The sequence below is a fragment of the Anoplopoma fimbria genome, chromosome 8 (assembly GCF_027596085.1).
Source record: "Anoplopoma fimbria isolate UVic2021 breed Golden Eagle Sablefish chromosome 8, Afim_UVic_2022, whole genome shotgun sequence".
Taxonomy (NCBI): Eukaryota; Metazoa; Chordata; class Actinopteri; order Perciformes; family Anoplopomatidae; genus Anoplopoma; species Anoplopoma fimbria.
Genome location: NC_072456.1, coordinates 24,250,704 through 24,271,728, shown reverse-complemented (window position 1 = coordinate 24,271,728; position 21,025 = coordinate 24,250,704). Strand labels below are relative to the sequence as shown.

The following is a 21,025-nucleotide window of genomic DNA, read 5'->3' as shown; positions in this document are numbered from 1 at the left end:
AGGTATGTGCTGAAGATCCAATGATGGGAAGAGTAGCAGGACTATGATGGAAACTGAAGGTGAATGGGTAGGAGGAGGGTTGCCTTGGTTCATACTGCAATGAAAACTGAAAGCAGAAGAGAGGAGAGCAGTTTTAAAAATTTGACAGCAACTATGTGATTGGCTTAGGGAAACGTTGGCAGAATCTGGTTCGTAAATGTAAAAGTGAACACCCACAATAAGCTAATAGAATAGAAGCTGCAGAGACGAAGAGAAGGAAGAATATGTGAATAAATGAGTCATAGTATAGTATGTTAAAATTGTTGTGAATAAGTCATAGTATCTTATCTCGTAAAAGTCATAGTGTAGTATTATGAAAAATGTAAGGAATAAAATTCATAGTATAGTTTAATGAAAAAAATATTGAAAAACATCATAGTATAGTATGACAAAAAATGTTGTGAAAGAGTCATAGTATACTATGTCGAAAAATATCATGAAAAAAATTATAGTTTACTATGTCAAAGAATATCATGAAAACATCATAGTATAGTATGACAAGAAATGTTGTGAAAGAGTCATAGTATACTATGTCGAAAAATATATTGAAAAAAAGTCATAGTATACTATGTCGAAAAATATCATAAAAAAGTGATATAGCATACTATTTCGAAAAAATTCATGAAAAAGTCATATTATAGAATGGCAAAAATGGTTGTGAAAAAATCATATAGTACTTCGAAAAGGTCATAATATAGTATTTTGAACAATTAAATGAAAAAAGTCAAAGTTAAGTATGTCTATAAATGTCATAAAAATAAAAAATAGTACCTCAAAAATATCTCAATGAAAAAAGTCAACATATTGTGTTGAAAAATATCATCTAAGAGTCAATAAAAAAGGCATAGTATACTTTGCCAACAAATGTCTTTAAAAAAGTCATAGGATATTGTGTCGAAAATGAAGTGAAAGTCATAGTATACTGTCAAAGAAATTCATGAAAAAGTATTTTTATTTTGAAAAATATCATGAAAAAAGTCATAGTATAGTATGCCAAAAAATCATAGTGTAGTATTTTGAAAAATGTCATTAAAAAAGTCATATTATAGAATGTCATAATCATTGTGAAAAGGTCATATTGTACTTCATAATATAGTATGTTGAAAAATGTAATGAAAAAAGTCAAAGTATAGTATGTCATTAAAAATGTCATGAAAAGTGAAAATTGTATCTCAAATAAGCATATTGTGTTGAAAAATATCATCAGAGTCATAGTATAATAAATCGATAAAAAAGTCATAGTATACTATGTCGAAAAAATCATTATGGAATGTCGAAAATTGTTGTGAAAGTCATTGTACTTCGCCGAAAAGGTCATAATATAGTCATAGTATAGCATGACGAATAGTCATAATGGTTGGTTGAAAAAAGTCATAGCATATTATGTTGAAAAATATCAGTCATGATAGAGTAAGTAAAAAAATTATTGTATACTATGTCGTAAAATAACACGCAAGTCATAGGTAGCGTTCTCGCTCTGCAGGTTTCCATGAATCCTTGTGGTACCTGGACCGGAGTCGTGCCTCCTGCTGTGAGCCGACTGACACCCACTGCTACTTCCATTATTATTATTAATCACATTACTATCCCTATTTTCATAATTATAATTCTATTGTAATAATTGCTGCTGTTATTATAAGCAGTCTTATTATATGAATCATTTATGTCATATACATTGAATGTGTTGTATCTCTGTTATGCTGTTCATTCTGTACACATGACATCTATTGCATTCTGTCCATCCTGGGAGAAGGATCCCTCCTCTGTCGTTCTCCCAGAGGTTTCTTCCTTTTTTCTCCCTGTTAAAGGGGTTTTTAGGGGAGTTTTTCTTGTGCCGATGTGAGGGAAGGACAGAGGATGTCGCATGTGTACAGATTGTAAAGCCCTCTGAGGCAAATTTGTGATTCTGGGCTATACAAAATAAACTGAATTGAATTGAATAGGTCTAAAAATGTAATTTGATATGAAATGTTATGAAAAAGTTACAGTATATTATGTCGGGAAAAAAAGCCATGAAAAAAGTCATAGTATCGTATGTTGAAAAAAAATCATACTATGCTACGTGTAAAAAAAACAGTCAATAGAATGCAAAAAAAGGTCATTTTATAGTATGTCAAAATAAATCTAGTAATAAAAAGTCAGTATAGTATGATTAAAAATGAAATGAAAGTCATAGTATAGTACGTCATTAATTGGATATTACTTATTGGGATTTAAAAAAAATAAAAAATCATATTCCAATTCCTGTATATTTGGAATAAAGTTACTTTTCCTCAGAAGGTATACTTGCATCATTATGCTGTTATATCAGTGACATCAAAGTCATAAAATGAGAATAGGTCTATTGCACTTATTTCTGGCACTATATTGTCTAACAACAAAGAACTTAATGGTAATTTTCACACATTTTTCGTGCCTCATTCATCTAAACCCTGAAGTGGGAGCTAACTGATCATGCATACATGTATGCACGTATGTAGATATGTGGTTGTAAGCTAAAGCAAACAAAGCAAGCCCTGTATATTCATTTCCCCTTTGTGCAGGCAGGATTAAAAACCGACAGTGCAAAAGATTTATCGACCACCTTTATTTTACCGACAGAGGTCTCCAATAGCAGGGCTAGAGTTCACACATTTGTAGAGCACTTCAGTTGTTCCACGCAAGGAACGAACTGTATTTCTTTCAGAGCAATTATGCAGTGGTGCCACTGTGGAAGCTACAGGGCAAGTCAACAGTGGAGGAAAATATCAGCACAGAACAGACTGCAAAAAACACAAACTGAAGCTGGGCTGAGTTTTTAAATCTGTGGAAGGAGTGGAGTGTGTAAACAGTGGGAGACGGTCTGAGGGCTTCCAGAAGACCCCAGCCACGTCTCACCTGTGTAAAGACACTTCCTCTCCGCATCACTCTCAAAGAGTAAAAAGCAAAAGGCATCAATTGACTTGCAAATGGCAATCAAAGATGAAATGGGCAGGGAGGAAGGGATATTAGATGGCGAATAGCACCCCGAATACATCAGAAATCAGAACAAAACGGAATAATTTTCCGCTTCAAATTGATCCACTTGACAAATTTTCAAGGGATCAATGCAAATTTAGGAGATTAATCCCCGGTGAGTTCCTCCAAAATGACCTAATGTTCATCCTACAGTACGTTTCAGTACCAAAGGATCGTAATACAGATTTAGGCGCCATTTCATCAATGCATTCTAATATAGGCAGCGACGCTTGATCAAAGGATCAAGGTGTGTCCTATTTTTGCACCATGTGAAATACAGTCTCTGCAGGAATTTATGAAAATAGTTAAGATTTACAGACCGAAGATCATAGAAGAATAGACCTCCTGTATAAAATATAAAACAATACCCCAGTGCTAAAGAAAAAAAAAAAAAAATCCGTAAATCTTAATGAGTGACGCTGTAACTTCAGAAATACCTGTTGTGGCAGAGATTATGAGCTTGGGTTGGAGCTCCATAGTGCCTGTTTCAGAGCGAGCAAGCAATGGCTCAAACCGAGCTAAAGACAACTTTTCTCATGGTTACATCTCAAAATGCATATATTCAAGCAGCAATTACAAAAATGTATCAATGGACAATGCATAACCTCTGAAAAAAATACTGTATGAAAAACATCCCTGCTACTTTGTTTCCAAGTGAAAAAAACCTCTACCAATAAGTTGCTCCCGAGTAGCAAGAAGTCCTTTTCTTTTTTTGTTTTTTTTTGTTAATTTCTGTTTTTTTTTCCATCTTCGTTTTGTTTTTATTGGGTAAAACTCAGTCCTCACTTTGAGTGCCATAGTTAATGACAGTCTTCTCCATCATTTCACTTTGCTGAAGGATCCAGGAACATGCAAGCCTCGTAGTGGAGGTGCTCCGGAGGCTCCTGTAGGCCTGAGAAACAGCAGCCGGGGCTTAAGCCAAGGCTGGGAAGGCCTCTGGGTCGTCCACGTTGGGCACGGACGCAGATGACTGAGGAAAAGGAAACAATAAGTGGGAGTTAGAAAATTCCAACCTTTGAAGATCTGCCTTAAAAGCATGAAATATGTAAAATGTCTTAAAATTATCTCGTAGCCCTCATTCTCACAAGTGAACTAAAACCCTTAATCACCTGTAGACAGTGCGATATGGAAGTTCAGAGACAAAAAGCCAACTCATTTCATACCTGGGTACTAATGAGACAACACAACAAGCTCAGATTCCTGCAAGATTATTTACCTTCTCAGGCCTTGGTGCGCGGACCGGCCTAGTGGCTTCACCACTGACGGCGCCGGGTGGTCCTCCACCACCGCTGCCGCCGCGGCCACGACCGCCACGGCCACCACGTGGTCCACCGCGTCCACGGCTTGGACGGCCCAGGTCTCCGAAGTTGATCTCCAGCTGGGACGTAATGTCGTTGGCTGGCTTCCGGAAGTGGTGCTCATCATCAAGCTGAAATAGAAAAACATTTCGATTATTATAATTTCTAAGCTTAAAGCTTTGGTTCATGTTGTTCACATGTATGATTTGAGTTCAGATGCTGTGCAACAACAGATGAGATTTTTACCTTGGGCTCCTCAACCTCAGACTCAATCACTTCTTCTTTCTTATCCTAGTTGAGAAATGCAAAACAATACAAACATTAAACATACAATACAAATGACTTGCTTCCTGTTCAAAAACATTACAATCTAACCATATATTAAAAAACAACGAATGGGATGATTTCATCAATAACGATAAGGGATGCGGGCTGTGAATATTTTAAAACGACAATTGAAAACGTATTCAACAACGGTCAGTCGTCCTTTGTTTTATTCTTAAACATTAAATGTTTTATTGTTCTTTTGCTGCCTCTTTTATGAACAGTTTGAATGCTTTGTTTTAATTTGACTTTATTATTTTGTTTTTCCCTTTGTTGTAAAGCACTCTAAAGGCTCTATATAAAGTTTACTATTAAATGAAAATGCAGAATGAAGGTGAGATTAAAGTGTTGACAACACATTCAGATACAAACAAAACTGTCAGTGTGCGACTAATAGATTATGCTTTGCATTGAATTTATGATTTATCAATAAATTCTCCTCGTTCTGTGTTGGAACCTTTTGCACTTTAATTAAGCAGCTTACTAAGACGATTGTGATGCTGGTGTTAACTGACCGCCTCTCAGTCATTCACAGCAAACTGATGCAGCAGTTGCTTGATCTGCGTAGACAGACAGCCTCACAGTTTACTTACTGACAAATCAGAAGGGAGGGGTTTCCTTGACAATAGGGGTGGGGTGCAGTATTAGTACATATATCTTACTACATTGCTTTGGAGAAAAAAAAGGAATCCTCTCATTTGAGCGAACACCAAGCTGCAAAAACATTAGTATGAAATCGATCATAAACTATCAAACCTGAATGTGAAGGACGGATGTATTCAGAATGAGCAGTGCTACGGTCTTCACTCACCTCTGCCTTGGACTTGTGCAGCACAAATCCTTGGTTCCAATTGACTCCCTCGTTGGCCTTACGGATGTTGAACTCCACTTTGGCCCGCTCCTTGTCCTGCACAGCCTTCCACTCATCCAGAGTCATCTCCTTGGGGCCTTCTTCCTTCACTTCCTCAACCTCATTCTCCCTTCAACACAAACACAGACACACGGTGTCACAGCGTTAAAGTTTTATAAGGATCCAGGTTGTTGGCTGCTGTTCTTGCTTCAAACACCAGCGACTATGGAGTGCAAACTAATTCTAAGCTAAGAATCCTGAATCAATTACAGCAAAACCACATTTATTTTGATTTGTTAGGAAAATAACTTACTTGTTCTCAGAGTCAGCGGGTGGATGCTCCTCTCCTTCAGGGGTTTCTTCAGTAACGTTTGATTGGTCAAGCTCGCTGTGAATTAAAAAAAAAAATCTCATAAAGCTTTGCATTGAGAATTAGGGAATTATTTAAATAAATACTCTTTTCCATGCTGATGTTTGGACCTTGTTGCTGTCTAAATGCATGGCAAGCTCCTCAATATTTATTTTACTTTTAACTGTTCAATTTAAAAGAATGGGGGAGAACCATTGTAATTAGGATAACTGTTAATAGCATAAATATCAGCTCAAGCTAATGGAGTCTAATGTAACAGCCATGCAATAAATTCTACTTCTATGAAGGTTCGTCTGTCAGTTTCTTGAAAATTGTATTTTATATTAAATTATATTATTACTAATCGTATGACATGATAAAAAATGACCATAAAGCTGAATCAACATGTCTCTCAAACAGTTTCCACAAAAATAGATTATAACCTTCACAAAAAGGTAGGATTTATTGCTGGGTTATGGTTTGGGAACCAGCGGTCCGGCTCAGCTCAAGTAAGGACTGTGGACCGGTAGCTGGAGTGATGCCAGTTCGCTTCCTGGCAATGCTCAAGTGCCCATGAGCAAGGTACCAAACCTCTAACTGCTCCCTGGGCGACTTGTTATGCATCGCTCCAGCTGCATGTCTATGGGTCCTGTGTATAAGTGTATTTTGGGCCTATGTGTAAAATAAAAAGAGTTCAAATGAATTTCTCCTTGGAACAGAAAGACCGAAACTAAGATGTCACTCGTCTGGCGATATTAATGTGCTTTCCTTAATTTTAATGGCTAGCTAGCCAACTAGCTTGCTAATTCTACTTTCATGCTACACTGGTTACAGAGATTGAGCGAACATGAGATAAGTTCTCCTCTGCCAGAAATCTCCTTACGTTTATGCAACCAAACTACTCTGTTTTGTTTAGGAGAGTTAACGAGTACTAGCAAATCACAGCCTGGTGGGCCCAGAGTCACAGCCTGCAACCGGAAATAAGCTGGGACATATGGTGAAATGTTTACATTTAAACTGGGAAATGGTTGATATATTGTATAGTTGTGAAATCATAACCATATGGTAATCCTGTGGTATAAAAGACAGTTACTGAATACGGACTGTTTGTGTGTATTTCTCCGTAGATGGAGCATTTCAATACTTTAGCAGTATTTATTCGGCACTGAGAACTGCTTTATTAAAGAAAAGACATGGAAATCTCCCTCTTTACAATATGGGACCTTTAAATTCAGCAAAGGTCACCTAATGAACTGGAAACTGTATTTAAATAAGTTCAAAGGATATGTTATGGAATTGAGGAGTAAAATCTGTGTTGCAAATAATTCTGAATACCCAAGCTTCTCAAAATGAGGCCACTATTAAACACTATTCTCTAAAAAATAATTCATATAAGGAAAAATGTATCTCCCCAACCTCCCTTCATGCAAAATGATCTTGCATGTATAAGAAGAACTTACTTAATTTCATCCTTGACGGTGCCCCAGTTGTGAGATCCACTTCCACCACGCTTCTCCTCGCCTTTCAGACTACTGAAAGAACATTAGCTTTAGCCAGGGCCATGACAAACGCACCGGCTGAAAACACACGCCAATGACCTTCACAGACCTAGTGTACATTAAAGATTATGTAATTTATTTTAAAGATGCTATTTAAGAGCCGGAAAGGTACTTACGATCGGTCACTGCCACTGTGTCTATCAAATTCACGCTTTCCTCTGGAGTCAAAGCCATCTCCACGACCCATGCCGCGGCCTCTGCCTCCACGGACGCCTCCTCTGCCACCGCCACGCCCTCTCATCGGCCTATCACCAATGGGTCTAAAGAGAGAGACAATTAACATGGTCAAATCAAATGGTCTGAGAACAGGTTTCTCTGCCTATCAAAAGCTTTCTTTCTAGTGCAGGCTATCTACATGTCTCCTCTTAAGATTTACTAAGTGGACAGTAAGATTAACAAAATGGATGACAATGTTACAGAAAACCTGTAGAGTCATGCACGTTAATAATAACTACTTAACAGTGGATTAAAAGGATTTGATTTTCAAGTCTACAGAATAAAAGGGGTGAACATGGTTTCAACCTAGCCTCGGTTTACTCATGTTTGCGGTTAGTCTAAATCTACATTTGGATATTTTACTTTTATTTTAGTTCAATTCAAGTAATTTACCGCAAGTAAACTGATAAGATAAAAAAAGAGCCACAAATGCTTATAGCAGTTCCAGCTGAACTCTTACATGCTAAGCCTTATCATAGTAAGCAACGCCTTTAACAGTTGCTGACCCCACCCCGTAGTTATTACTGCTTTTGCCTCATGTAGATTAAAAAACACAAAAAAGGCACAATAGTTATGGATTCATTCTCCTCGTCGTTTTCTTATATGGTTGCTGTTCAACTAAAATATGTGCTGATTTGATTATGAACTCACTTTTCCACTGAGAATTCGCCTCCCTCGGGCTTCTCGCCAGCATCACCAGCAGGCCTCTCGAAACGACGTGGGGGCCGCCTGTCCACGGGTCTTCTGTCTGTGGGGGCGCCCCTCTCCCTGGCCGACCTGGGGTCTGAAGCCCTCGCCCTCCGGCTTGCGGCCCATTCTCCTCATGCCGGGACCTAGGATTGACCACAACAGGAGGATTAGAGGACCAATAGCAGTGACAGATTAGGACCCACTGCTGAGCCCGGGACAAGAGAAAGGAAGAGGAGGTGATTGTTCTGTTTAAATGGAGCAAATGATTTCAATTAATGTGCGGAATTAAAGAATTACAGCAGCTGGTAGGATGCATCTAATAAACACTGCTGCCTGCAATGTAATCCAATTATTGCAAGTGTTAGTCAAGTACATAAATTACAGAGAAAGGGGATTCAAGAGTTTGAAGCATTATCACTTATTATTTCCTAGTCGGAGTGGGAAATTATCAGTTGAATCACCCAGTTACCGTGGATGGATTCAACGCCGACATAGTATTTAACCCCACATGACACATGGTTAACTGCCGCTGGCCCAGTGTGACACTACAAGTCCCACCCATTGCTTAACCACCAGCTACCAAAATAGACTCCACTACACAACGGCAGCTGGGTGCACCATAGTCCACGCACCTGTCTCCTCTTCTCTCAAACTAACTCAGATATGAGCCGACTTGGCACACATGCATGAATGAAAAATGGCCAGCTTACTTCCTGTATGGGTGCCCGGATGTGTCAATTCATGCAACTTCTTAAACCCCCCCCATCTACTAGATAAATATCATAATAATCATTGAGAGATCCTTTCTGGTGTGGCAGAAACAGGAAATTAGACTATCAGAGGAGGATATGCACACTGTATTGTGCGCCAATAGGAAGTGGAGGCACTTTTTAACACGCCCCACACTACAACCACGAGGTGCATCACCATGAGAGAGAGAGCTGTGCTGCTAATGTCTCACCATCCACCTGCAAAAGGAAAAAACTTCACCAAATTCACATTACTTTAACATGATGCATTTCCACGTGGGTCACATTTCCACAACAAATATTTTAGCATTTAAAAAAAAAAAATTATGCTTTTTTTTAAATGCATATTTTCTGCCAATTATGGGTGCAAGAAATTAAAAAATATGCATGATTAAAGTCATGATTTTATAGGAATTACCCTCCCCCCACCCACCCAAATTGAAGGCCACTTTCTTAACCCTACCAGGCTTTCGGGTTCAGCCTGCTCAACAAGGCCGGTGTAGGTGGGAGGTAGAGGGGGGGTGAACAAGCCAAAACAAGCCCTTTTTGCAAACACTATATCACCAAATACCTCCACCTCCACCCACCCACCCCTCATATCTTTACCCGCCTGTGTGGAGCTCATGCTGGGCACAAAAGCAGCCCATGCGGACCTCATGTCATGGGGGCTTAACCGAGCCACTTAGCATGACATTTATAGAAAAATAGACCCTTAAATAACACAAAAACATATTACCATCTTTCTTAAGAGGGATGGGAGCTTGTGTCTCCTCTTTCTTGTCGGTTAGTGGGACTTTTCTGTCTTTCTGGGACTCCTTTTTGGGCTGCTTGGCCAGCTGGGCTGCGGTCTTGGCGGCACCGGGAGCCGGGGCTTCCTTCTTCTTCAGCTCGGCCTGCTTCAGAAGCTCGAACGGATCCGACTCATCGTCAAATAACTGGTCGAATCGGTTGGCTATAGCACAGCCGAAACCTTCTTGCATTTGTCCGGGCATGATGGCGCCCCTTCAGCAGGATTTTACTCCGATTCTACGAGGCTTGGTGCGAACACTTCGCTAGATGAAGCCACAAGATGGCTGGGAAAAGGAGCTTCTTCTCTTCCGGCGCGGTAGACATCCGGGACCTCGGGTGACGTGGCAGATGGGATTTGTAGTTTTTGGGGGTAGAATCGCCGCATTGGGTTGAGTTAAGATGACGTGGTTTTGGGACTACAATTCCCATAATGCAAGTGTCGTTGTCAGTGTTTCTCGCTTCTGGAAGGACAAGCATGGGGGCCCTCACATCACACAATCTTGTTTTGATTCCAGAGAAGAAGAAAAAAAATGTTTAGTGTTTAAAACTACAATAGTTTTGTCTGTTTTTAAGATGTGATTAAATAATATAAGGGGAATACATTTGCAGGATTATAGCAGCATAGATTTAGTGCAAACAAGAGACATAGTAGATAAAATAAAACAGGTATTTTATATACACACCTTCTCATTCAATGGTTTTTCTTTATTTTTATTTTTATTTTTTTCTACATTGTAGATTAATATTGAAGACATCCAAACTATGAAGGAACACAATTAAGATCATAAGATAATCCTTTATTAGTCCCGCAGCGGGGAAATTTACTAAATTTAGTGCAAACAAGAGACATAGTAGAATGATTAAATAATATAAGGGAAATACATTTACAGGATTATAGCAGCATAGACATAGTAGATAAAAGAAAACAGGTATTTTATATACAGTACCAGTCAAAAGTTTGGACACACCTTCTCATTCAATGGTTTTTCTTTATTTTTATATTTTTCTACATTGTAGATTAATATTGAAGACATCCAAACTATGAAGGAACACATATGGAATTAAGATCATAAAATAATCCTTTATTAGTCCCACAGCGGGGAAATTTACTAAATTTAGTGCAAACAAGAGACATAGTAGAAAAAAGAAAACAGGTATTTTATATACAGTACCAGTCAAAAGTTTGGACACACCTTCTCATTCAATGGTTTTTCTTTATTTTTATTTTTTTTCTACATTGTATTTTTTCTACATTGTAGATTAATATTGAAGACATATCCAAACTATGAAGGAACACATATGGAATTAAGATCATAAAATAATCCTTTATTAGTCCCGCAGCGGGGACATTTACTAAATTTAGTGCAAACAAGAGACATAGTAGAAAAACAAACAAGTATTTTAAATACAGTACTAGTCAAAAGTTTGGACACACCTTCTCATTCAATGGTTTTTCTTTATTTTTTTTTATATTTTTTTTCTACATTGTAGATTAATATTGAAGACATCCAAACTATGAAGGAACACATATGGAATTATGTGGTAAACAAACAAATGCTCAACAAACCAGAATATGTTTTATATTTTAGATTCCTTCAGATTCCAAACTTTTGACTGGTACTGTATGTAAGTAAGTAAGTAAGTAAGAAAAAAAATAAAAAATCCACAATAACTAAAAAAAGGAGTAAAGGTCAGAGTATAGTTTAATCACTGACAACATCTTCAGTAAAGCTCATCACCAAGAGTGTCATGACATTTAAATCTGTGTGAGAACAAGTATTCACACCCATCTGAGCCCCTGGCCCGAGAGTAAACAATATTTCACACTTATATTTAAATATTTAGCACCACTCATTGGGCTAATAAAAACCCAATCCATAGCTAATTTGGTTTCTGTGCATGCAACTGTGAAACTCATTAGAAAGCAATAGTTGGTTTGACAGCTCTCGTTTTTCAGCCACAATAATCCTCCAGGGAAAGATGAGTTGACAAGAAATAGTAGTACATTACAATTTGCATTTTGTTTGTGGATACTCACACATACACACACACGTTTCAGGTATGACCTTTACCCGTTTGGAAGTAGGTTATGTTTTTATTTACTGAAATTTATTGAACATATTTCACACCAGATTTTACAACTACAACAAACACTACAGCACAAATCATACCACAATATACTTGTTAATAATAACTTATCACAATTCAGCTTTACAATAATACAAAATATCCTTTTTGACAATGTTAGGATGTTTTTTTTCTCTCTTTTCAGGGAAACACATTAGTGGGAACGATTTTAAAGAGTTCCCTCTTAAATCATAGCTGTTATACTAAATTTGGACAACAAGCTCGGCTGTGATATCATATATTCTTTTCCACCCTCATGTGTATGTGTATGCATACATCTCTCTATTTGTATATTTGCAATACATCTGGAAATCTCCAAAAATAAAAATAAAGAAATCTTCAAATTAAGTTGTCAGTAGTTTGTCTGACAGTATTCACAGTGGGCGTAATCCTTTTGGTCTGCATGTGGGATATCCACATTGAACGATTCAGGCAGGTCTCCTCCAGCATGAAAAATCTGATGTAACTTTTCGTTAGATATCATACAAACCGTTGTGTGAGGATATGTTGAATGATTATGTAAAGGTCATCTTCCGCTCATGGTGTTGCTGGGAAATTCCATGGGACTTTCAGGCTTTGTCTGCAAAAGCATTGCATTACATTTAACAAGCTTGCTGGTGAAAGTTTGAGCGTTGTGTCTTCTAGTAGAGTAAATGTTATCAACATTATTATCGCAAACAGGAAACGCAACATATAGATCACAACATAGATTCCTCTATCACGATGAATATAAAACATTGTAGCAGAAGACATATTTAAATTCATATATTTTTTAAAAACCCTCAAAAACAATTGGTGAAAATGCTCAAGAGTTAAAGCCAACAATGTAAAAAACATATTTAATCAAAACTTAACACATGTATATTGATTTATTCAAATAAATGCTTGTTTATGCCTCATGCCGCCTCTGTTCAATACGTATCGAAGGGGCTACACACAATTTTAACTCATTATTTAATAGTTGTCAGTGTACTTATGTTTACCAAATAGTCCCCCAAGAGTATTATAAGTTCCAGCAGTATTACTGTACGTTTCAATTTTCTGAATCTATTTGTTTAATTGTCAAACTTTCTTTTCCAGGACTAAACATTTAACGCCAAGATAAGGCATCAAAAAGAGCTTGAAAGCCTCATTGTTGGTATTTTTGGAGTTGTGGGTACTGGTGTGTTCTTTTTATAAGGAAAGTCAAACCTTGCCAATTGACGGGCTTGTTAGGAAACGCTGACGAGTGGTATTGCAGGGAGACAAATGGACTTTTGCACTTAAAGGTGCCAGTGTGTAGGATCTTGGGGCATCTAGCGGTGAGTTCGCAACCAAGGGAAATTTCTCCTGTGTGCTGAGTGAATAAAGGAGAACAACAGTGGCCGACGTGAAAACATGAAAGCAACAATGCCCTTATGTAGAGCCAGTGTTTGGTTTGTCTTTTCTGGGCTACTGTAGAAACATGGCAGCCTGCTCCACAAAGAGGACCTGCTCCCTATGTAGATATAAACGGCTCATTCTGAGGTAACAAACACTATGATTCTTATTTTCAGGTGATTATACACTAAATAAAACATACATGTTATTATAGTATTCCATGTCTGCCAATAGATCCTCCTTAATGCTGTACACTGTACCTTTAAGGTCTGTTACAAAGACCATACAAAAAGCCAAACAATAGATGTCGTTTTGCATGCAGGGTTTGTTTTTTTACACGGAGAACAAAATGCTGTGCAATGGTTTAACCAGACTGACAATATGAGCAGAAAGAGACGTCTGACAGCTGAAAAATAGTAGAAAAAAATCACCAGTCATGATAAACAAAACAACCTGGAACCTTAGCATTGAAATGTGTGAATATTTAAATAAGAACAGGTTCCTGTTTGAGTGTCAAGTACACAATATAATGCCTTTAACAAGCTGGAATATTAACAGAAAACAAGTTGCTTTAACACAGCTTTTGAACTAGGGTCACTTTAGCTTTTCTGTACGAGAAAACAAATTCAAGATCAAATCTATTTTGGGGGGGAAATGGTTACAACATGTACACTGTGGGGAAATCAACAATACTGAGGTTTCTCTTTGGGGGCCCAAACTATTTCAAATGTAAATAACAGGCCTGCATTTGGTTTCTGAATAAAACATGTTTTTGAAGAATAACATCAATATATGATTCTGATCAGTAGTGTTACATTAACACATCTGATAGATAGATATAAAGAAAGATAGATAGATAGATAGATAGATAGATAGATAGATAGATAGATAGATAGATAGATAGATAGATAGATAGATAGAGAGAGAGAGAGATAGATAGATAGATAGATAGATAGATAGATAGATAGATAGATATAAAGAAAGATAGATAGATAGATAGATAGATATAGATAGATAGATAGATAGATAGATAGATAGATAGATAGATAGATAGAAATAAAGAGATAGATAGATAGATAGATAGATAGATAGAGAGATAGATAGATAGATAGATAGATAGATAGATAGATAGATAGATAGATAGATAGATAGATAGATAGATAGATAGATAGATAGATAGATAGAGATAGATAGATAGATATAGATAGATAGATAGATAGATAGATAGATAGATAGATAGATAGATAGATAGATAGATAGATAGATAGATAGATAGATAGATAGATAGATAGATAGATAGATAGATAGATAGATAGATAATAGATAGATAGATAGATAGATAGATAGATAGATAGATAGATAGATAGACAGACAGACAGACAGACAGACAGACAGACAGACAGACAGACAGACAGACAGACAGACAGACAGACAGACAGATAGATAGATAGACAGACAGACAGACAGATAGATAGATAGATAGATAGATAGATAGATAGATAGATAGATAGATAGATAGATAGATAGATATTGGCAGTTGGATTTCACTAGAGCAAGTTTTATCCTCAAACATCAATTAGGCATATTGAGCAGTTTTATTATGTTTAATTAGGATAATCCTTTATTAGATAAGATAAGATACTTACAGATTTAGATAACATTAAACTGAGTTTATTCCAGCTGCAGTTTGACTTTTGCTATCATAATGATCACTTCATCATATATTCAGTTTTAAGACAGAGGTGGAAACAAAAGCAGTCATGTTCTACCTGTCTCCATATCTCACGTTACTGAGCTGAGTGATGTTACTGAGGGATGTTGAAGTGGTCCAGCCCACCGGATGATGCCAGGCAGACCGTCAGTTCCTCCTGAACATGCACTTTGGAGAACTCAGCCGGAGAGATGACGTCTCCAGTGGCCAAAGCGATGATGGAGTCCTACGCGCTCATGGTCATGGTGATGGGCACGTTTTTTGTCTACTTCTGCGGGATGGTGTGGGCTTTCTGCAACCCGAAGCTGAGCGGAGATGAGGAGGAGGATGAGGAGGATGAGGAGGAGGAATGCAGCTCGACCGGGGACCACTGCTGGGCTTGCATGGCACCAAACCCCCGGAGCCTGATTTCAGGTGCGCCTGCAACGTTACCCATGTGCCGGTGCCTCCTTACCCCGCAGCAGAGGGACCGACGAGGACCACGTATGTAAACTTCTGGGATGACACTGATAGTCTGCTGTCAGACTGCAATGCATTCTGCCGTGAGGATCAGGGAATTAACAACCAAATCGGACCAAGTTCCTCCTGGACTCCACAGGCAGAGAAGTTGGTGACATAGAGTTCACATCCATGTCTGCATATTATAAGACTTTAAGATGAGAAATAAGGCAATGCTCTGTTTTATTTCCCCAAAACTCAAAGACAACATACACAACTCTGGTTCTTTGTCCTATAACAGATATTTTACATCATGCTTATAGAGTCACTGTAACTTGTTTCATTTGTGCTGTGAATTCAGGCTGCAGTGTTTTGTGAGGTCTGAAAGAAAGTATGCACGCTGCAAAACAGGAATAAAACACTCTCCATCCTAGAAATGTGTGATACGCATCACGTCTTGCAGGAATACTGTGATTCTTGTTGATTGTCCTTCAGTTTCTTTCTTAGGTCGCATTCCAGTTGCAGCAATTTCTCATACAAAGCATCTGATGTTTGCACATCGATGTCCATCTGAAAAAAAAGCAGAACAGAAGACACAAAGTCACTAACATGAAGTATTTTATTTCATCATTTAAACTGAGTTTAGTATTCCTTGCCGTACCTTTCGTGGCCGTGTGTAGTTGTTTCCTAGACCAGATGTTAAGCTGTGGTACTTGGCTTGAGGGTCCAGTGATTCAGGCTTTTGCTTAAATAGCCAAAGCTGCAAGAAAGAGCAGCATTCATGAAAAAAAAACTGTGTAAGAACATTTTAAATTGTGTTTTTTCTTTTTACCTACCAGGGCTTCAGCTCCGTTATAAGGGGTCAGGGTGAAAGTATTGGTGAACATTCTTATCTGAGATCAGGAAAGAGATGCATTCAGATACGACGGATTCATTTCAGTTGTGTGTGTGTGTGTGTGTGTGTGTGTGTGTGTGTGTGTGTGTGTGTGTGTGTGTCATTCATTTGAACTCACAAGCCAAAAGACGGGCATAAGCAGAGTCCAGAGGACGGCTGGGAAGGAGGGCAGGATCCCGTAGGTCAGATTGGTCATCACAAAACCAGGACAAGTGACGGAGGAGTACAAACCCTAGAGAGCAGGAATGGGAGGTTAAAAAATATAACATGGGTCATACAGAGCATGTGAGGTTTGTGTGTGTGTGTGTGTGTGTGTGTGTGTGTGTGGGCCGACCTGTTTGTTGAAGTGTGTGTTGAGCGCCAGGCTGAGCAGGTCAGTGGAGTATTTGGAGGAGCTGTAAGGTTGGGTCCCCCTCCGGTGCTGCATGTCCTCCAGGTTGAAAGCTGAGCGGTGAGCGTTGCTGGAGGAGGTCCAGATCACCTGGGACGTCCGGCCTTCGTGACACAGAACTGGTTCCAGCTCCCGGATCTGGGCAAACAACACAGGAGGTCAACACAGCATGACAATACTAAAAAAACAGTTATAGCCTTAAATAATTTTGTTTTCATAAAACAAAGACATATTACACAGGTGTTTCCAATGCAGTTTGCCTAGAAACCTCAAGGAATAGTATAGCCAGAGGATAGAAAAACTGTAATAAACAGTGCTGCCATAACCTGTTCTCTTTCATTCTTTCCATCCCTTACAGAATTTGGTAAAAAAAAAGGCCTTTCTCCTATTCTGCCCCACCTTAACTGGCAACATGCTACAGAAGGAAATGAAGCTGTCCAGTACCATTCCCCAAACTGGTTTTAAGAATTCTGGAAAGAACTTCTGTTGGGGTCAAGAGTTGTAACAAACCTACAGTGTTGTTAGTAATCACGGGACATTATTTCAAAGGCTTAAAGGTGATATTATTTTCATTTAGTTTTTAATTCAACACCCTAAAGTGCCGCTGACATTTAAACTAAGATGCATATAAGATGTTATGGTTAAATGGTATGTTTTTAATCAGGTTTATTATTATTATTATTAATATATTCTAATTCCTTTAAGGATCATTGTAACTGATAATAATAATGATAATAATAATAATATTAGTGTATTATTGTGAAACCTCGATATTTTCTGAGACGGCTATCTAACTGTGAAAATCTCATAATATCCTCTCTGGGTCTGCACTTGTTTTTCTTCATAAGTTTAAACTCTCACTTTGCCATTTTTGCATGTTTGTGTTCTATTTTCTGTGTGTATGAACGTCCTGCATTGCTTTTCTGCCTTAACCAGGTCTCTATTAAGAATAAGAACTGTATAAATAAAGGTTAAATATATATGCATATATATATTTATTTTTTAAACTAACTGGTTAAGATATACTGTAGATTTCGAGCATTCCTTTTAGATTCCTTAAACTAATCAGCAACGTTAAATTCCTGCTAAACTTTATTGACCGTTTCAAAAGGACATTACCAAAAATATTATGTGTCATTTCAGCTGTCTAAAAAGCAGAAGTGTTTTGAGAAGGTTCCTCTGTGATGGCAACTTAATACAAGCCAGGATTCATCTGCAGACGCACAGTAGGCAGAATACTGTCTGCAGTGACCTTATAACTTGAACAGAACCGTTAATATTTAATGAGCATCGTTGCTCAATGACAGATGGATCCAGTATCGCCTATATTTATTCCATCAAGGGTAAACAGCTGAGTACAATTACTGTCTCTGCTGGAAATCTGAAGGAAACATGGTTTTGTATTAGATTATATGTGTGTGCACTACTAGATCATTCAGTGGCCAAAATAGCAGTTACTCACAAGTAGGAAGTGACCGAAGAGGTTGGTCGCAAAAACTTCTTGCAGGCCATCGGGGGTGACGCAGTCCCTCTGCGTGAGAATCCCCTCGCCGGTGGCAAACATGGAGATGATACGACTGTTGTAAAGATGTAAGCAGACTCAGAATCAGAAACTGTATGTACTATATAATAAGTAGGTTACACATTCAAGGAATTTGTCCTGGTGAATGGTGCATAACAATAAACACAATAGTATAATACATCATTAAAAAATAGTAAATATGAAAATTTACAATAAAACATGGTAAACAAAAAAAGGAGTATGTTGAAACAAGTAAGTTATGTGTAAAGTTTAGATTATAGAAAACTGAGGTCTGAAGAGGCAGAATGAGGAATAGATGCATGTAGATAGCAATATAAAAGTTATACTGTATATAAACTGGACATAAAAAAGCCACCGATGCAGCTCAGTCATTTAGAGTAGCTGCAAAACCATGAAAGTACCTGGAGAAGAGGCCTTTGAAAAAGGCTTTTACATCAAACTGGGGGTTTGGCATGATGCCTGCGTTCAGGTAGAGGTAGTCCAGACGGTTATACCTGCAAAAATGAATCACAAACACATATATTCACTTCTGTAACACACAAAAAGAACATGGCCTGTGTTGCCACTCTGCTGCTGCGAGTCCATCCTCCCACCTGAGTTTGACCTCCTGTGCAGCAGCGATGATGGAGGCGATGCTGCTGGTGTCCACCTGCAGCAGGGCCACCTGGGCGGCGGGGTGAGAGGCGAGGAGGGCCGAGCGAGCCGCCTGAGCCCGCCTCATGTTCCTGCAGGCCAGACACAGCTGGAGACCCTCCGTGTCCTGTGAGAGGAGACGCTCACACAGCACCAGGCCAATGCCGCTGCAGGGAGACAACAATGTAATGGAATACAAGTTGTTACAGCATCTACAGAGTTACAATATTAACAATATTGACCAAAATAATTCCACATACATGTTCTGTGTATGAAAAATGATGCTGCCAATTTGGTCCAGACGGATTTTTAAAAGGCACATGAATAAACCAAATTGGAGAAATTCAATATGCACGCCTTAAATAACTAACCAGTGGTGGAAGAAGTGCTCAGATCATGTACTTCAGTAAAAGTATTAATACCATAGTATAGAAATACTCTGTAACAGATCAGAAGTATAAGAAGAAAAGTATATTTCAAGCACCAAAAGTAAAAGTACTCATTATGTAGAATGGTCCATTTCAGAATCATATAAATAACTGAATTATGTTTCTTTATTGCACTTGCAATAATGTGTTCATCCCTTTCATTTTGCAGCTGGTAAAGTTGGAGCTAATCTGAATGACTTTATATACTGCTGGATAGTACAATCTGTAATAATAGATCATTAATTAGTATAATCTGCATCTGCAAAGAACTGGCATCATATAAATGCAGTTCAAAGTACAATATTTACCTCTGAGTAGTGTAAAGTAGCAGACAATAGAGATACTCAAGTAAAGTACAAGTACCTCACATTTGTCCAGTACCTGAGTAAATGTACTTGCAGTGTAATTAACCAACAGCTACAAATGACCTTTAGGAAAATACCTTGAGAAAAGGTCTCTTGTGTCGTGAACCCATTAAACTTGAGGTTTATAGTAAAAACAATAAATACAGCCATTACCTATTTGCTCCTGTCACCAAAACCACCTTATTCATAGTTTATTGTCCAAGCTGGAAACAAAACTGCAAACAGAAAACACAAAATGTACTGACAGGTACTCTTTCTAAGCAACAAGTTCTGCATAGGGTTAATGGAGTGGAGTCATATTCTAAGCCCCGCCTCCGCGTTGTGATTGGTCACTTCTGCAGCTCTCAGCCAATGAGAGCCTGATACCAGTCGGCTCAGCGTGAGGCCCCGCCCACACCGTGACAGATATGCTGAATGAAGCCAGAGCTCTCACAGAGACAGATTTCCCTGTTTAAATTTTATTTGTATTTTCGTCCATCAATGTACAACATTTGTTTACAACGTATATAAAACAATTCTCACTGGAAAAAACAAACATTTGAGTACAAATATGTAATAAAATTAATCATGAAATCTGCCAGGGTGCCCCAAACTCATTTAAAACACTGATAAAGACGTATTTATCCGATGGGAGTCACCACACCCTGCATGAACAACCCAAATGTGACTCCAAAATGAATATTTAACTTACTTGTACTTATCTTTTGTCTTGATTGCGAAACACAGAAAGATAAGTATGAACTTCCACATAAACGTTGAAAATACCATGCATAAGGGCAGACATGAGTGTCTTTTATGAGGCCTCTGATAAGAGGGTAGAGCCTGTAAATACAGCTGAAGTGGCAGGAAAACAGTGGTATGCAGTATGAAGTTCAAGCTATTAGAGAGTTATACACAGACGTATGCTGGAGAGGAAGAGGAAAGAATCCAGCACACACCAATAAACAAAAACAATGAAAAATGTAGATGAGTCATTAGCTGTGTTAGCTTTCGTCAGCTAATATCAACTTATCTGAAGCAGTCATTCTGTTCCAATCAAACACATTATTTAGGCTGAACATTCCTGTTTCCTCTATATTCCTTATAAAAGGAAAAACACTTTCTTTGCCAACTGAGATGAACTTTAAGCATAAATGCATTAACTTGTTCGACACCAACGCCTTCCCAATGATGCTGACTGTAAACACATACCGTTTAACCGACATTAAAAAACACATCCTGCAACATCTGATCAATCATGGAAGAATGATATTTCAGTTTGTGATTAATGCAAGA

At 38.1% G+C, this 21,025-nt stretch overlaps 2 protein-coding genes across 2 annotated transcripts; both read right to left on the bottom strand.

The window, feature by feature from the left end:
* Positions 1–2,607: 2,607 nt before the first annotated feature.
* On the bottom strand, positions 2,608–10,162 carry serbp1a (SERPINE1 mRNA binding protein 1a). The gene is made up of 9 exons (XM_054603331.1): positions 9,801–10,162; positions 8,284–8,436; positions 7,533–7,676; positions 7,318–7,389; positions 5,822–5,896; positions 5,470–5,638; positions 4,581–4,625; positions 4,253–4,465; positions 2,608–4,006 (listed from the first exon to the last, which is right to left on the bottom strand). Exons 1-9 carry the CDS (start codon positions 10,061–10,063, stop codon positions 3,950–3,952), a joined length of 1,191 nt encoding a protein of 396 aa, XP_054459306.1. The 5' UTR covers positions 10,064–10,162; the 3' UTR covers positions 2,608–3,949.
* A 5,667-nt stretch (positions 10,163–15,829) lies between these two features.
* On the bottom strand, positions 15,830–19,938 carry hsd17b7 (hydroxysteroid (17-beta) dehydrogenase 7). Its single transcript, XM_054603371.1, has 9 exons — positions 19,904–19,938; positions 18,918–19,124; positions 18,726–18,818; positions 18,244–18,358; positions 16,725–16,919; positions 16,509–16,622; positions 16,332–16,388; positions 16,157–16,255; positions 15,830–16,065 (listed from the first exon to the last, which is right to left on the bottom strand). Exons 1-9 carry the CDS (start codon positions 19,936–19,938, stop codon positions 15,946–15,948), a joined length of 1,035 nt encoding a protein of 344 aa, XP_054459346.1. The 3' UTR covers positions 15,830–15,945.
* Positions 19,939–21,025: the final 1,087 nt, after the last annotated feature.

Bases quoted from the DNA above. Each gene is read 5' to 3' on its own strand.
- serbp1a (XM_054603331.1), bottom strand. From the start codon at position 10,063: ATGCCCGGACAAATGCAAGAAGGTTTCGGCTGTGCTATAGCCAACCGA. The intron at 5,639-5,821 runs GTAAGTTATTTT...TTTGTGTTGAAG, and splicing joins CCCGCTGACTCTGAGAACAA to GGAGAATGAGGTTGAGGAAG. The intron at 4,626-5,469 runs GTGAGTGAAGAC...TTTCTCAACTAG, and splicing joins TGCACAAGTCCAAGGCAGAG to GATAAGAAAGAAGAAGTGAT.
- hsd17b7 (XM_054603371.1), bottom strand. From the start codon at position 19,938: ATGAATAAGGTGGTTTTGGTGACAGGAGCAAATAG. The intron at 18,359-18,725 runs GTACTTTCATGG...TCTTTACAACAG, and splicing joins TTCAAAGGCCTCTTCTCCAG to TCGTATCATCTCCATGTTTG. The intron at 16,256-16,331 runs GTAGGTAAAAAG...TCTTTCTTGCAG, and splicing joins ATAACGGAGCTGAAGCCCTG to CTTTGGCTATTTAAGCAAAA.